The sequence below is a fragment of the Ambystoma mexicanum genome, chromosome 4p (assembly GCF_040938575.1).
Source record: "Ambystoma mexicanum isolate Mex_15411 chromosome 4p, UKY_AmexF1_1, whole genome shotgun sequence".
Taxonomy (NCBI): domain Eukaryota; kingdom Metazoa; phylum Chordata; class Amphibia; order Caudata; family Ambystomatidae; genus Ambystoma; species Ambystoma mexicanum.
In genome coordinates, this window is record NC_090927.1 from 1,103,313,511 (window position 1) to 1,103,332,228 (window position 18,718).

The 18,718-nt window shown below is 42.9% G+C and overlaps 1 protein-coding gene across 2 annotated transcripts in view; it reads right to left on the bottom strand.

The window, feature by feature from the left end:
- ADGB (androglobin) overlaps positions 1-18,718 on the bottom strand; it is a 2,161,023-nt gene that overhangs the window by 925,794 nt on the left and 1,216,511 nt on the right. For both annotated transcript variants that reach the window (XM_069606692.1, XM_069606693.1), the window contains one exon: positions 3,868-3,999. In XM_069606692.1, coding sequence (XP_069462793.1) covers positions 3,868-3,999 — 132 coding nt within the window. The remainder of the gene's footprint in view (positions 1-3,867; positions 4,000-18,718) is intronic.

The window sequence follows — 18,718 nt, forward strand, 5'->3', positions numbered from 1 at the left end:
TACATAACCTTCTGGAAAGTGATTGGCCTATTCGGCTGCCACTGACCAAAGGAGAATTTTCCTAGGGCGCAGGAGGTGCTCACCACCCAGGGAGCAAGGCTGCCCAAAACAAACAACTTCTTCTTCCAAGAGTACAGCTTTTTTCCCGGTCACGGGGAAGAGTGGGAAAAGTGGACGCTTTCAGCTTAGCCATTACGACCTGCACCTTAAAGCTCTCAGGGAAGGTATGGGTGGACAAGAATGCAGGATCAGAGGGAGTTTGGCAATGTTTCTTTACCAGCTCCTTATCTACTGACGGTGTAGAACTGGCCTTTCCCACACCTCTAGCACTGCAGCCCCTACAGCTGCATTAAAAGGCAACAATGTTTTTCTTTTGGGCCCGTTGTCCAGGATGTCTGTCGGCTCAAAATGGACATTAGGCCTGGACGAGTCAGTGACGCAGAGAGTCTAAGTAATCTTAGCCATAAGATGTCTGGGCCAGGTCACAGAGGGCTGCACCTTCCTTGCAAAATACCTCCAGGAAATCTCTTGCTTCCCGGGAATTTATGGGTTCCATTTCAAAGGGAGCCACGTCCTCCTCCTGATCCAAAACTCTGGCCCATCTTCGACATGAACGGTTTCAGAAGAAGTGGGATGTATACCAGGAGCACTCTTGCGTCATCAGTGCAGATTGGCAATGATGATGTTGAACAGGGCGGAACCTTCGACTTCAGCCATCGAGGCCTTAGCATCGGGAGATGTGCCTTTGGAGATCAGGCCAGAGCCCAAAGACGTGCAGGAGTTTTCACCTGTGGGACCTCTGCTGGTCTGAGACAACGCAGTGAGTCCCATTGGAGCCGAAGGCACCTTTGGTGCAGGGGTGAGGCCGCTGTGGCATTGGCTAAGATGTTGAGCATCTTCAAACTGAAGCTTTACTATTCTTCTGGCGTGGAGGATTGGGTGGGGAATTGAACCTGTGGCGCCACTTTAAGGGAGTCCTTAGAATGGCGACTGCTCTTTTTAGAGCATGAAGAAGAGTGATAGTAAAAGATCTACCCGGGGAGTGAGACCTCCTGTCTTCAGAAAGGCTCTCTGACCTCCAAAGACCCAACCCGACTTTACCCTTATCCTTGTGGAAGTAGGTGAAGAGTTTTGCCACCCTTGGTATGCTTGAATTTGCATTAACCACATTCTTGTGTATCGTGCTTCTCCCCAAGCAGTAAAGAGAAAACCTATGGGGATCCGACAAATACATTTGTTGTCGGCCCCAATCTGAGCAAGGATTAAATTCAGAGACCTTAGTGGGGTTGACCATTCTCGACAGAAAAACTAAAGAGCGTGCTCCTGGAGTAAACAGAGTGCACAGAAAGAAGTAACTCAGGCCAGAGGGCGCAGCACCGCGATATATGTTGGCCCTGATGTCATGACCAGCACATAGAAGTGACAGGAAGTGCAAACATGGAGCTGCGCCATGTGCCCTAAAAAAAGCTTCAGAAGAAAAGCAGCGTTGCAAATACAGTATCATATATGAGGAATGCATGCGAGAAAGGAATCCATTAGAAAGGATGTTTCTGCACTGAGGTAGAAGGCTGCTGCATGGCCAGTCCCAAGGAATTAGGTGTGGCCATGGAGGCCTTAAAACTCTGCAACAGTTTGGTGGCCTTCATCCCAAACAGATTTTTCCCGTCATAGGCCATATCCAGGAGTTTGGACAGGACGTCGGGAGCAAATCCCTAGGTCCTCATTCTGGATGACAGCTTAGAATAGACCCGGTGCCCAATGCATGCGCAACGCAGTCAGCAGTATCCAGGACAGACTGCAAAGTCTGGAATGCGTCATCTTTGCCATCACAATCAAGAGAGTTGAAACTCTGCACCTCTTCAGCAAGCAGATTCTCAGCTACCCCACGCACCATAGTTATATTTCACCAATTTACAAGTGGCATTGACCACCTTCAACACAATGCTCCTGGATGTTAAGAACTTGCATCCCATGGCATCCAGATTTTTGCTCTCTCTGTCAGGCGGCAGGAATGGGAAGGGCAAGGTCTTTAGTCGGGAAACCAGAGTGGCTCTCAAGAAAAAAATAGGAAACAGTTTTTTTCATGCTACGCTGTAGTGCTTTGGAGCTCCAACACAGTGGCAAACCGAACTGCTCCAAGTCTCCTTCAGTTTAGGAAAGTACCGAAGATTCTAGCTCTTCCAACAACACCTCGGTGTACCCTAGATTCCTGCTATCGTGTGCACACCCCATCCATATATTACTAATGTTTACTTGATGACTCGCTTAACTCTTGCCACCAATGTTTTGAACTACAATCATTCCCAGTGTTCCTTTGCTCCCAAGCTAGATGTGTGGTACAGAAATAGAATGATGATAATAATAATGAAATGAAAACATCCCAGATGTACCCATTCTGATGCATTATTCAAAAATAATGTATAGTATTGCGCAAATTCAAGAGTGGGAGGGGGCTTTTCCAGGATGTGAATCGCAGATTAATAATTGGGATGCAAATAAATAGGCCTGGACAAATTAAGTGCTGCTTGATGCAGGTGCAGGGAAGGTGCAATACATGAACAGATCATTTCTTACCCATCTATGAATTTTGTTTTATGGAACAGATGCGGTATGAACTGCTGCAGTCCCACAGCCATTTCCATCAATGTCACATGGTTAGGAAATACTTGTTTTTTCCTTTTGATTAATCTGGACATTCTGAAAACATACTGCCTGACTCATAACAAGGTTCTAAGAGTGAGTGTTTTGGATGTCTTCATTGAGCAGGGATCTAGATGGTATCATCATCAAAGGGAACAGGTTGGCTAGCATCATAGCCTCTTCCCTGCCCCTCACCCCCTTCACCCCAGGCTTACTTGATTTCAAATTAAAAGGTTAATCAGTAGCTGGGGTCTAATGCTGATAGCCTCTGATGATTGTGTATCATCCTTGCTTCGCCTACCAGCGCTAAGAGCAATATCAGTTTAAAATGCTCCAGCTTCGCTGTAAATGGTTTAAAGCCTGTGGCGGATAAGGAGGATGAGACATATTGGCTTGCAGCAGAAATGGCTCTTGGTCCACTTCTTTCGAATAAAGGATTGTTACATCCCCACGTCCCAAAGCAAGGCCAGGCGCACTACTGGTCTGTAGTCAATCACAACGTTGTCCAAATTGCCAAACACAGATGCAGTTACTCATCAAGTGCCTAGCTAAGGGAGAGCATTAAAAAAAACATGGGTCCCACTTAGCTAGTGTGGGTTGTTGGAGAAGGTTGTGACAGGTGGGTTGAGAGTGTTTGAGAATAATATGAGGAGCATTAAGAAGGACCTGGCGACCAGAGAGGAAGACGGTAGAGAAGGGGGTAGTAACAGCAGAGGATGAGGTGTGTTTCCAAACATGGCCCAAGGGCAATTGGGTATCCAGCATAAAAAATAAATACATTTCTGATTTGGTGCACATGTCAATATCATATCTAAAATGTTATTTGGCAACCTTTCGAAGAAGGCTATCTGGCTTTTAAAAGCTACTAGATGTTGGGAAATAGCAGACACCATCAGATTCTGGATCATGTTTATGAATAACTTCATAAAGTCTGATGATGGCACCATTAGGGGAATCAAATTAGTAAAACCTGTCACGGTATAACCTGTACGATAACTTTGTGAATGGAACTCGCACAAAAGGCTAATACTGATGATTGTTTGTTTGTATGTCTAAGTGTTGTTTGTACATATGTCGTCACTTTTAAAGGTTTGGAAAAACCAATAAAATAAAAAAAAAATAATAATAACTTGAGCTAGCCATAGATTCATATTCAGCAACAATAGGTTCAAGCAAATTATTTCTCGGCATGCAAACAATGTCAGTGATTCTCCTACATATGCCTACCCAGTTTTCTAGCTTGCATAATGGCCCGTATCCGGATCCCTCGCCACCAGGCTTGAAGCTTTACAATAGATGTTTCTTCATCTTGTTCCGGAATCCTGTTCAGCCAACTAGCAGGAGTTTCATATACAGCATCTACAAAAGGTGGGGGGAAAGGATTACTGTAATCAGACCTTTAAGATACATTTTAGGGGTTCACACAATGGACTGTCATGGCCATGGGTCTCCAAATCTGGTTCATGAGAGCTAGGACCACACAATTATTCAGGATAACCACAGACCATGTAAATAACTCCCACTTAGACACCCTCTATTCAAATGCATTTTGCGAATATCCTGAAAACATGGGGTGGGTTTGGATCTCGAGGAATAAACGTGGAGACCCCTGGGCTAGGAACTGAGCAACTAATCATATTTCGGTGGTTGGACATGATCCAACAAAGCTGAATAAAGTAACAAAAGTGGATTTTTTTAACCACACACTGTGAACAACAATAACCTGTTTGAGGCTGTGCAAAGGAGGAGTTTAGCCTACTTAAACTGCCTGCAGCTGCGGAGCGGTCGCGGAGTTTGACAGCTGAGTTTGGCAGTCCACGGCAGCAGACCCTGACCAAGTATCCTGTTGAAGTCTCTCTTCCCTGTCTCTGCCTGTCCAAAGCAAGATGAGTTTAGCCTGCTTAAACTGCCTGCAGCCGCAGAGTGGCCACAGAGTTTGGCAGCTGAGTTTGGCAGTACACGGCAGTCTCCGGCACACGATGGAGACGAATTGGACCACAGAAGATGAGGGGAGGCGCCTTAGGAGTCAACGCCAACGAGGGGAACCTAATAATGGCTTGGAGCACAGAAGCCCTTTGAACCCTGTTTGCCCCCTCTCAATAGGAGGTAAGACTGCTAATAATAAAACTGTAAATACCTCTCACATGAACATGCTGCTGCAGAGCATTTCCGCACATTCGTTTATGGAAACATCAGATCCCCCCAGCTTTGTAACAGTATGTCCCCCCCTTAACGTCCCTTGTCGGCTTGATACGGGGACCGAGCTCGGGGCAGCGTCTGGAGAGTCAATTGAAACCTCAGCGGTGCAACTCCTTGGCCCGCCCCTCCAACGCCGGCGAAGAAGTGAAACCTTGGGGTAGCGGGGGCGGGGCCGGGGAGACGAGTCGGGCCGCGGGTGTGCTCCCGGCACAGAATCCTCTCTCACAGACTCCTCTGTCTGTATCGGCTGCCACAGTGGAGTCCCTGGTGCAGTCCCCCCTCCTCGCTCTGAAAACGGCCATCGTACCGCAGACAACAAGTGTCACTGAGGAGAATGTAGGCTATAATACAGAACACCCGGTAACCTCAGGTGTACCTGATGATATGGCGTGTGTGGTGCGGTCTCCATCAAGCTCGCATAAAACTTTAGATGTTGTTGCTCCTGGGGTGCCCAATTTGCTACTGAACTCAGCCCTGCAACCACAAGGCTTTAACAAAACGCATGTAATAATTGACATTCATCCTATTCCTAGCACGAAGGACATTGGGAGTCCTTCGTTATGTCTACCAGAGGTCATTTCGCAATGTGTTGACCTTACCAATAATTCTGAATCCTTTAAAGAGACATCTGACACTTTAAATAATGTTTTTCAACACACTGAACTCCTGGATGTAATCGTAGATCCTGAAAAATGTCTAAACTCAACGGATTTGGACACCCTTCAATACAACCAGAAAACAACAACATCAACAAAAAAACAAAAAACACTGGTTTTAAGAAAAGATCATTTAACAGAAAAGATCATCAAACCAACGATCAAAAAAGTAAAAAACACGTGAAACTCTTCCAGCAATTCTAAAGAAAAAGGAGTTACATCACAGACCAAAGGGTAACAAAGACAAATCATTAAGAATTTACAAAAAAATTAACTCAAAGACAAAGAACGTTCCAGAAGACTCTTCTCTCCTGCAATTCTTCTTCAAAAAGAAACACAAAGAGCGGCACTCTCAAGTCTTCTCGTGGGCAGGCACAGATCCAGAAACAAATATTCATCAAGATCCTGTTCTTGGGCAACCGTGCCGTCCACCATGTCAGGGACTAACTAATGAACAGGAATCTTGTTCGGAGAACAACAGATTTAAAACATTGCTGACAACTCCCAGAACAAGGGGGAATGGGGTGCCAAGACGGTTGTGGAATCAACTCCTAAGGAAGCTATTGCAGAAACTTAATCTACAAAAGCAAGCTCTCCTCCTGTCGTCTCTGGGCGACAAAGTCGCTAAGTCACCAATAAACCAAATCACTAAAGAGGTCCCCATGACTAACAAGACTGACATGCAGGATACATTTTTCCATCTGATAGCCATGGATAAAGCATCATTGAAAGAGCCACCATTGAAGACAAAAATTACTGGCCCTTCACAAGAACTTGCTCAACTGAACCCATTGGCGCCCAAGGCTGCTCTTCGGCTTTCGGTTAATGAGCCAAACGACTCTACGCCCAGAATTAACAGAAGCCTAGAATCTGTAAACATTTTGTCACATCTGGAAGGAGACCATCATCTAGATTGTCGGATCATACAGTGAAGGACTCATCCTCAAAAAAAACTGATCTGATGGCCCTGATGTCAACCGTTACAATCACAATGGCGCCGTTCTCAAAACTCTACGAGGGAATCAATGACACACTTAAGGACCACTCCACATTGATTGCAATGACATATACGAAAATGACTTACCTGGAAGGCTACATCAGGGCGTGTGAAAAAACTGAACGATCTTGTATGTAACAAAACGACACACACCAGAGACATCAGTAAAATTGAAATGAAGGATCAAAGTGATGAAACAGAAAACGTGATCCTATTATCAACAACCACTCAAACGCCATTGACGAAGGTGATCGAATTGAATGATAATAACACCTAACGATAATCATGTGGAAGAAGAGGTCTCACTTTGTAAAGTCAAAGACATAATCTCTAATAAAAGCACAGTTCAACCACAACCAACCTGCCACAGCAGGGTAAAAAGAAAAATGGATGAAAAAGAGAAAAGATCCTCGAAGCAAATCCCCCAAAAAATAACTTTGAATGGTTGCATAGTGTTGGAGCTGAAAGGGGTAATCAACACTCAAGGAATAGAAGAAGTGCCCCTGCCCCGATCACAGAACACGAACGCACCGAAAGATGACAGATACCCGGTATTCCTGCCTTCAATGAATACTAAAGGACAGGCAGCAAAGAGTGTTACCTTCGTGGAGAACCTGGTGTCCCCCATTTCTATTGTCGACCAAACCGACGAAAGCGAAGACGAGAGGGCCCACTCAGTCTTAGCTCAAACAAGAGATCTAAAAGAATCAACTGTAACTTCTACTTCAAAGCCCCTTCTTGCTGACTTGCGTCCGACATGTACATCAACCAGTCAAGTGACTGACCAGTTAGGAAGCGATTTAGCAGACCTCCTGGACTTATCAGTGCATTTAAAAGAAGGCTCGGAGTCCGACCTCTACTGTCAGGGGGAGGCGAACAGATACCTACAAAAATTATCCAAAGAGTCTAAAAAGGACAAAGTGGGCTTTCATTCTCCTCCAGTCATGTCCATTGCTGAAAGGAGGGAAAAAGCTGAACTGTCTCACCAAGGGAGGTCGATCACTATAGTCCACAAGAAGAACTGGTCCTTCTAGGAACCAAGAAAGTGTGATGACCCTAACATTCCAACCACCAACCATCATAAAGATCCCGAGTGGGAGAGGAAACATAGGCCATCACCCTCTAGGGCAGGAAAGAGACGGACCGTAAATCATGACGCTAAAGGTCATAAGGAAAACGAAAAAAAGGAGAGGTCTGAAAGACCGTAGAAGGACTCAAAACAAAAAAGGGGGAAAGGCTCAGCTACAAGGAAAAAATAAAAAGTGAAAGAAACTTCCTCCGTAAGGCAATTGAAAAATCAGATACAGTGATTTTAAACAGGAGAAACATCATGGCCCTGTTCCAGTGTATTAAGGGTAATCAGAACAGAGGATATAAACATGGTGGAGTTTGGAATCAAAGGTAAATTGGATAATGTCTATTTACACATACCTTCCTTGGTGGTGCGTCTTTTAATATTACAAGCGGTGGAAAGCCTCATTATTTTAGTCTATGACCTAACAGAATGTGATACAAATGTTTGGATACCGGATTCAAAGCTGATTTCCAAAATTCACACAGACAATTCTCATAATCAGCTTTGTAAACATGAAACGACGACACGTCCTTGCCCTAGAAAAACAGACCCTAAAGAGGTCATCCCTAGGGACCTTGTGTCAACTGAGAGAAAGGACAGTGATTCTGTAATAATCCAGGAAGGAAACCACCTTCTTTACGACAAGACATCAAAAGGAATCCATACACCACCAGAAACAGACAGTACCAAACTGTATTTGGACCCCTTGAATGTGGGTCGAATACCTAAAGGCCCATTGCCGAAATTAAGGATAGCTTTTGCATCAGAAGCAGAAGAACCGGGAGCAACCAACATGCAAAAAAGTGAGAAAGATCAAGGTCGAACGAAGGAAGGGAAGCAATGGACCTGGAGCCCGATAGACGGGAAATCGAAGTTAGCCACTCCAGGAAGGGCTAGCTACGGAAGATCATCTTGAGGCTGATCATACAAAGGGGACTCTCCTGAAATTCGGTTCATGGAACACAAGAGGTTTTGAACACTTATTGAGACCCTCTGATGTTCACTTGGGTGACTATGACATATTATGTCTCCAAGAGACCTCGTTAAGGGACCAACCGCATATGGACGGATTTGAAACTTTGAGACCTGCGGCAAAGGAACTTTTTGGCCGCCTGTCTTCAGGCCTTCTGACCTTGCTAAGGTCATATAATGAATTACGAGTCATAAAGGTGATTGAATCATCTTTATTTTTTCAGGTCCTCCAATTAAAGTGGGAAAGGAGCCATCACCATTCGACCCGTTCCAGTGTCGAGGAGATAATAATAATTAACTCCTATTGGAATCCCATGGCCCAAAGCGATGAACAGTTTCTTCACAAAGCAAACTTCATACTTCAGAAAATCTCCTCTGAACACGACCTGTCTCATCTGATAATATGTGGTGATTTAAACTTATCATACCCAGATGTCATACGAAGAAATACAACATGCCGCCTCAACATTTCAGCTACTAAAAGAGTAAACAAATGGGCTAAACAAATGAAGGTATATGACATGTTTAATCTCCACTTCTTGAGAGGAAGCGAGGAGGAAGACTTGTCAACCTGGGAAAAAGGCGCCTCGACAGCAACATTAGATCATGTTTTTGTCACCCGAGAATTCCTCTCCCATATCTCCAAATTTCGAATCGTACCCACCAGAAATAGTGACCATAGCGTGCTAGAATTCACGTGGACATCACTTCAGGAGAAAAGAAGTCAGATGCTGTCTTTTATCGAAGAATCTGGTGGAAGAATAAAACTTAAAGTCAATGTAGGAGACGTGGGAGACCTGATTAAAAAATATACCAAGGGCGTCCAAACTGCTCCGGATTTTTCACAACATCTAAACATCTATCGTCATATGGCTAAGAACTCAAAATCAAATCGGATTGGCTTTAGCCACACATATGACAAGGTCCTGGTCGAAGAGAGGAAGAAACTGAGGAAAGCAGTCCATGTGTCAAAGAAAACTAAGTTCATAAAGGACATACAGACAGCAGCTTTAGTGAAGAAAGTATATAAAAACTGGCTAAATGCGCATAAAGCATCAATGTACCAAGCAGACGCCGAAACATTTCTACGGCTGTCAAATGGGCATCATAAGAGGGATTTCTGGCAAATAATAAAATCATCAACAAATGGCACAGCAAATAGATTGCATAATTACGTCGGTGAACAGAACTGGATGACCCACTTCACAGAACTCTTCAAAAACCCAAATACAGGGAATCAACAGCCTCAGATTAAATCTGAAGTGGAGTGGACGTTACCCATTGACGTAACATCTATTGCAACGAAAATCAGAAAATTGAAAAATTCCAGAGCACCGGGGCCGGATGATTTAACAAACGCATACTTGAAACAAGCCCCGGAGAAATGGGCTGTGTTTACTAGAGCTGTTTTTGATACAATTACAAGAACAAAAACAATACCCTTATCCTAGAAAAAGGCAACTATAGTGCCAATCTATAAGGCCGGTCCAAGAGATAACCCCAAGAACTACTGACCAATAGCGTTGCTTGATGTCATTGGTAAGCTTTATGGATCTACGCTATTGGACCTTTTTCAAACCTGGGCCGTCGATACAAAGCTCACTGACCCTTTTCAAGCGGGTTTCGTTAAAAATGTCGGAACCCTGGCGAACATCCTTCTAATTAACACCTTAAAAGGAAAAACCAAAGAAGGAGGTCCCCCAATTTACGTGGCCTTCGTTGACCTGGTCCAGGCCTTCGACCAGGTCAACAGGGAGCTTCTCTGGAAAAAGCTAAAAAAAAAATGAATGTCTAGATAACATCTTGGAACAAATTCAAGCCCTGCATACAGATCAACAGGGAACCATCTCCAAACCCATTCGAACATCTAGAGGTGTCAAGCAGAGTTGCCCTTTGGCGCCTACCCTGTTTAGTGCCTATTTATGGGACTTCAAAGATTCAGAGTCGCAGGTAAGATCTTTCCCGCCGAAACTGGGTGGGAGTAAGATCTCACGGTTTCTAAACGCAGACGATCTAATCATCTTAGATCAAACACCGATTGGCCTCCAGAGGCAGCTTGACAACCTGAGTGCGTATATAAGAAGTAACAATCTGGAAATCAATACGTCTAAAACACAGAATGATATTCCAAAAAGCAGTAAAATCAAACGCTAATTTTACTTGGCTTTTGGAGGGAGTAAAAATCCAGACGGTGGAAGAATTTAAGTATTTGGGTGTCACTCTAAGTAACAACCCCACAGATAGGACCATGCAACAAAAACTGTGGGACAAGGCGAAACTGTTGACTGAGCAGGCAAAGAAAATCGAAATAAAATTCTGCAAATTCTCATTGTAACAGATCATTCAGTTCTACCAAACGAAAGTTGTTACCTCTATTCTCTAGGGCGCAGAGGCTTTTTTGAACCTTCCAGATGACATATGGCAGAAGCTTGAAAGCCTCTTCTGGAGGAGCCTGTTGAACCTACCATCTTCAACTCCAATGGCCCTGATCAGAAGGGAACTTTGTATTTCGTCACTAAGTGCCATTCTAGACAGAAATCGACTAATGCTCTTCAGAAATGTCCAAAAATCTTTAACATCATCCATGATGAACTATATGATTTGAACTCAAGCCTCTTGAAACCATGGCCACAGAAAGTTACTGATACCCTTACTGACATAGGATCAACGGAACTTGACCTTATAAATAACCCGACGAAGGTGATCACAAAACTAGAAACGTGGGACTGGATAAGAACCCAAGATTCAGCGTCAGCGTACAATTCAGTAACACACCGCTTATAAGTAAGCAGAAAAGTGAACGACACAAGACCATATTTGAGGAAATTTCCAAACCGTCAGTCCCGACAAACTCTCATGAGAGCTCGTTTGAATATCATCGCAACAAATGAAATTAGAGCAATCAGAGGGATTTCGACCTCTAATTTATGTTGCTTCTGTGAGATGACGGATCAAAAGGAGACCATCAGACATCTCTTGTAAAGGTCTTGGAGAAAGAGAGAACGATCCATATGATACATCTGTTTAAGGATTTAGTTTATTACGACGAGGAGACTTGGTGGAACCGCCTAATGGAGGGAGAGAGAACGCCTGAGACCATCGCAGTGACTCAATTTCTGCAAAACATTGATCTTATGAAACTTTAGAAAATCTTCATTTTCATTTTATCTTTTTCATTCATTTGTCTCTTCTTCTCTCCCTTTTAGGAACTTTCTCAAATGAAGGATGTAAGAATTTTTGTAAAACAATGTGCAAACATTTTAAATTAAAAAAAATAAAAATAAATAAGAGCAACCTTATTCAAGAAGCTAGTCTTTTAAGCAGACTAACTAGGGCCTAATAGGCGAACAAAGGTCTTCAATCCAATCAGCTTAACCTGTTGTGTGCCCTCAGAGTCAAGCATGATCTCACTTCAGCTTAAAAGATGTTGCATTTAAAATAAGGTAAGTGAGGCTCCTCCCTTTATTAAAGAGCCTAAAGCTCCGACTAGCCAGACCAAAGTAACTGGAAAGAAAATACATTCACATTCACACAGTCTCCACAGCCTTCAGCTTCTAAACAAAGAAACCCATCAAAGGGTGACTGTTACTGAGAGCCCTGTGGTATAGAAAACCCAATTTCTAAGGTCCAGGAAAGTATTCCCTGAATCTCGTTCACGTAAATGATACAATGTTCCCATTCACTCACGAGTGATAAAAAGTTACAAATGCCCTGAAAAACAAGCATTTCTTGCACATACATAAGATTTAGAAACATTTTTAAATGATTTACTAGCATCTGCCACACACGCCGAACTAGCAGGGATGTTGTACCATTCACAAGCAGAGATCAGCAACAACAGGAAAGGTTAAATGAATTCCAAGATGGTGGACAGGCAAAATAAAGACTCACTTTGCCCCTTTAAGGCCAGAGCAAGCTCAGGTCAGCCAAATACAGGAAGCCAACCCCAGACCAATGGCAAGACATTGGTACAGACCCCAACAAAGCCCAGGGGGTGGGAGGGAGAACAGGGCTATAAAAGCCCACAGGCTCGGTCTGGCAGTGTGGTTGTTTGAAGGAGCTGGAGGTCAGAGTTTGGAAGCGATTGTTCAAAAGAAAAGGTTGAGTGGGATAGAGAAGGGTTAAAGAAAAAAGGAGTTTATAGAGGAGTAGGAGGTTTCAGACTAGAATGAGAGGAGGTGGTTGGAGAGCTAAGGGAGAAAGATGAGCAACAAAGGAAAAAGGTGCTTGGAGCGTTGAAGGAGGAGGTCAGCAAAGATCAGAAGAGGTGGTTGGAGAGTTCAAGGTCCAGGTTGGAGATCAGTGAGAGGAGATGGTTGGAGTGTTTCAGGAGTAGGTCAGGGACCATCAAGAGGGTGGAAAACATAAGAAGGAGGTGGTAGAGGTTTTAGCTGAGGGGTTTAATGAACCACAGGAGGAGGTTGTAATAAGGAATGCGGTGGGGAGAAACTATGAAGAAGGTGGTAGGAAGGTTAGGTAGAGAGTTAAAGGAGATGGTCAGAAGATGTCAATAGGAACAGTTTGAAGAATTAAAGGAGGAGGTTGGTGCACCCCGTAGGTGGGTGGCAAGAAAGTTAAAGGAGAAGGTTGGAGAGTGCCAACAGGAAATAGAAAGACGAGGACGAAAGCAGGTTCTTGTACCCCACTCTGAGGAAGCAGACAGTTATACCAGGAAGGTTTTAGAGGGCTTGTTTGAGACAAGGCAGTGGGACGGGGAAGACAAAGATTAGAAGCTGTTGGACCCACAAATGGTTGAGCTATGAGCCCATGGTGTGGAAGACAGGAGGAACAGGACAAGAAGAGGAGGAGGAACCCTTAGAATCGAGGGAAAGACATCCTTTTAGGTAGCATTATCCGGTCTAGTTCAATTTACATTCCTTGGCTCCACCTCCCGCTCATATCGGAGCCTTGTCACTGGTCCCAACAGTCAAGGGGACAGATGAATCATTGTCATGCGCCTTCGGAGAAAGCAGCCAGTCCTGAACCAGAAAAGATGCAGAGAGAAGGAGGGGTTGGAAATCCCTGAAACCACCCACAAAGAAAAATTGGAAATCCGTGGGAATGAGACTCAAAATCAAGTGCAGAAGGGTTTTGCAACCCCATAAACCTGCAATGAGAGAAAGACTTGAACACTTTCAGCCTGAGACTACAAATTCAAAGGAGTTATGGGCCCAGCTGGAGGTAAGGACAAAAGGGGACAGTCTGAGGCAGGTCAACAAGTTTGAAATCCCCAAGTGAACAGGAAAGAAGTCAGCAACAGATAATCCAGAGTTTACTTAATCCTGTCTGTTATTCTGGCCCATCCTGTACATATTATCCCTGAATACAACAGCACAGAATATATTAATGTGTCTTAGTCTCATTTCTGATGCCTGTCACCTTGTTAAATATGTATGATGCTATGAGACTTGTCCTTTGAATATGTTTGGTATTGTACTGTGAAGAATATTTCCCTGGAACAGAACTGTAAAACCCTGTGCCTGATGATACTCCGCTTTCTTCTGTATTATGTACCTCATTAGGAGTGTGCTGGTCCGGTAACAACAGTACCGATAAGCCCACCGACACTGTTACCGGACCGGCACACTCAGTCTGTGGACGGCTACCGTCCCGCCCACCAGGTCAGACCTGGCTGGCGGGACAGCAGCCACCTGCAGACTTTCACAGAAGCACCGGCACCGTTATTAACGGTGCCGGTGCTTCTGTCATCCCCATTCCCATTGACTCAAAGGGAAATGGGAATGGGGACATGACTTCCAGGAACACCGGGGTCGTAATCTCCTGGTGTTTCCGGCAAGCCAGGTGCCGGAAAATATTTTAAGTCCGGAGGCAACCCGCTGGCAGCACCGGCTGGGTTACCGCCAGGCTTGTAATGAGGCCCTATGTATCCATAACAGTTATATAAATGAGTATGGAAAATTTGGCAACAAATATCGGAACATGCCAAATCATTCTGGACAACTTAACACCCAATGGGACCATTCCGCCTCTTCATGTTTCTTGTTGTTCGGAAGGGCTGTGGGTTCAACAGACAGCCTAAAGCCAAGATAGATGACTCAAAGGGATTCTTTACAAACAACAGAAAATAAGGGTCCTGGCTCCAACAAGAAATTGATAAGACAAATCATGTCAGCAAGCATTAGAGCCAACCTAAGCCAAACCAATTTAAAACCATTATATGGATGGAATACAATAGGATTCACCCACCTGCTGAAAAAAAATCCTGAGGGCCCACTTTAAAATTACAACCTCATTTTGCTACAAAAAAGGTGGGTTACCTCACAACCGTAATTCCAAATTACGAAATATGCTGGAACCCAGCAATAAAACAAAGCAAAGGGAGACCGATGGTGGGACTGACAGCAGCATTACACCTTGACTCTGGCTGTAAAATAACACCTCATCCTTGCATTCAATTGTTAAAAATAGAATTTGAGGCAAAAAATCATCCCTTAACTAGTCATGTAGCTGTTCTAAATTTATATTGGAATACAACACTAATCCCTGATGCCATCTTTCAGATATAATTGACACTACTGAACATTAACCCACACAATACACAATACTAATTGCTGGTGACTTAAACACAAATTGCTTAGCCATGAATCTCAACTCATTACCAATAAAAGGTAAAAGCTCGATAAAATTAATGAAGGAGAGGAATATCACCATCCTCAATGGAACTGTATCTGGAACCACTAGTCTACAACCCACATGGAAAAGAAAGGAGGCAAATTCCATAATTGATTATGGGCCTTATTATAAATTTGCCGGTCCGGAAACAACGGTACCGGTAAGCTTGCTGGTACCGTTGTTTCCGGACTGGCAAACTACGAGATCTGCGAGTGGGTGCCTTGCAGCCCGCCAGGTCTGACCTGGCGGGCGGAACGGCACCCGCTTGCAGACCTTGACGGATGGACCGGCACGATTGGTGCATGAATGGCATGGATGATGCCGGTGCATCCATCCTTCCCATTCCCATTGAGTCCAATCGGACTCAAATGGGAATGGGGAATAATATTTTCCAGCGCCGGGGAAGGGGCAATAAACGGGTCCGCTGGGGTTGTAATGCCCCGGCAATTGCCCGTTCCCGGGCCTAGAAAATCCATGACTCCGGCGACAGCCGTGCAGGTATTTACTGGCACGGCTACCGCCAAAGTCATAATGACCCCCTATCTGTTCATATCATCCCAAGATCTAAATGAGATCCACACTTTCAAAATAATGAAGATGAGTTATCATAATATGCTTGAAATAACTTGGAACCTCCCTATTGCTACAGAAGGATCAATGTACAGTGGTACAATATCTCAGAACGATGATCGAAATAGACTTAAATGGTCACCTGCTAAGATAGATCAATTATTGTCAAAGATAACACAAAAAAACATGCAAGCAATCAATCCTCAAAATGCATCCAATACAGTTCCCTACAATCACTTTCTAGCACTTCTTTATGATTAATCTCAACCTAACTTCCGCTTGGATCTTATTCACAAACATATAGCGGAACCAAAAATTAAAATGTTAAAATCACAAATTAAACAGAAATGGAGGAATCTATCCAATCTGCTGAAAGAATCACGATTGAAAGAATCTAAAAAGATAAATTCAAAATATAAAAATTGTGTTAAACAAATATTAGCAAAAAGAAAACAAGAAAATAATGAAAACCTGCTAAAGGCGATATGTTCGAAATCAAGTGCTCGAATATGGCATCTGTTAAAGAATTCAAACAAGAACGGAAATAAGTCACTGCTTTTAAATGCAATAAGTGAAAAAAATGGACCGAGCACTAGAGTAAACTATTCCACAATAGCAATAAGAATCTTGAACGTGCAGTTGAACCATCAAATCTATATGAACTAAAAATACATCAAATTGACGTCTTATTAGAAATAAAAAATGTAAGTACATCACGGGTGCCAGGGCCCGATGGGATTTCTAACGCAATCATAAAAGAGCGCCCAGAACAATGGGCTGAAGTACTATACAATATCTTCCAGACAGTGACCAAGACTGGATGAATAGCATCAATCTGGAAAGAATCCACTTTGAGCCCCATATTCAAAAAAGGAGACAGGAGCAATCCAACAAATTATAGACCTTTAGCGCTCCTTGACACAGCGGAAAAATCTTTTGCCAGATTTCTCCTAAGAGACTTAAAAAAAATGGCTCAAAAAAACAATGCAACTTGACCCTTACCAATCCGGTTTTATAACAGGCATTGGAACCAGTGCAAACTTAATAATCATATCTATCTTAAAAGAACAAGCAATAAAATCTCGGTCTCCTCTGTATATTGCATTGGTCGACTTCAGGCAGGCCGTTGATTCAGTATGCAGAGACAAATTGTGGAATAAGTTAAGGACAGCAGCATGCCCAAACTATAGAGTAAGCACAATCAGACAATTTTACACAGACACCAGTATCGGAATTAAACTGGACGAGAAAGGTCTACTATCAAAATGATGTGGATCTAGATTAGAAAGATTGCAAATCCTACCCTCCGAAAATTGGAAAACACACAGTATCTCATCTACTTTAAGCTGACGACCTAATGCTAATTGAGCAGACAACGATTGGCCTCCAGCGCCAAGTGTCATCACTACAGAAACACGCTTACAGAAACAAACTTGAAATAAATACTGGCACAACTAACATCCTGCGAATTAAAAACATAAAAGGATCCTTAAAGACCTCTGAATTCAAATGTTTTATCAACAAAGTACCTACTTTGACCGAATATCGGTAACTTGGAGTCAACATCAATAAAAACAGATGTGATACTCCCACAAAGTTGAGATTCAAGCCAAAATGAAATCCCTAGCATCACAAGGAAAAATGATACAAACACTTATGGAAGGTTCTTGATAAAACCATCAATCATATATAATATGCAGAAAGTGATCCCAACTATTATATATGGAGCCAAATCCAAACTTCCTCAGTATCAACCTATGTGGGACTACATCGATTGAGTTTTTTGGAAAAATCTACTACCCGTACCAATCAGTTTTCCGATAACGATTATAGTATATGAACTTGGTATGACATCTTTACAAGGAAGGCGCTGGTGGAACATGTTTTCTCTGTATAGAAAATGTTTAATGCCCAAGATATACAACACATCTGTAATACCAATAATATCAGATATTATAATGTCAGAAAGAGGGACTCTGAAAGAGCCATTGTGAAATGATAATGGAAAATGCAGATATATCAAAAGAAACATTGACTGAAAACCCCGACCATGCAAAAAGGAAACTATGGGACAATGATTGGTCACAAATGCTAACTCAATCTAGAACGTATAAGATCTGTGGCCATTTGAATTTACAACTGAAAAAAGAAGACAGCTGCTGAAATATCTGCTAAAATTTCCAGATCCACAATATCGCACACAAATAATGCGATTAAGATTCGACCTATGGCCAAATAAACAAGTAATAGCACAATTACAAAGAAATCTGAACTTATGCGCAAGATGCAGATTCTGTAATGGTGCAGAGAATATTGAGACACTTGAACATTTACTGACTAAATGTGAAACTGAATGACCTGCGCAAATCATACTTCCGTATTCATTTTAAAGAATACAGAAACTTGGAGCACTGAGACATGTGGAATACGATAATTAATGCTGAATCGATTTCTTTAAATATCAATACAATAATTTTCTTAGAAGGCAATCGTAAACCTCTAGGAATGTTTTGTAATCTACTGATGAAATCACATTAACAGAATGACAATGAACGCACATGATTTCAATACAATTGATGAATATAGTGTTAAATGTACATTGGTGAATAATAAGATATATAACTTGTGAAAGGCTTTACCACTGAAATAAAAATAAATAAAAGAAAATAAGGGATTAGCTTTAACTGAGGTCACATGGTGAGGTTTTCCAAGTAAGTACAATAATTGAGCTAGCTGCTCTTTGGTCCGTGGTCCTAATTCCTTCGCTCTGTCGCTTAGTGTTAGCATTCCTGGCTGGTATAAAGTCATAAATAGTGTTCAGGGTTTTAAGTGTCACACACTACCTTCTTGAGATGGCAGCATAGAAGTCATACCCCTGATCTTCTGCTACCGCAACACCTGGAACCACCACCCATGGTGACCTTAGTCGTCTGAACTTGCGGCAGATTCTTAAAGTTTACATTGCATCCTGGGGAT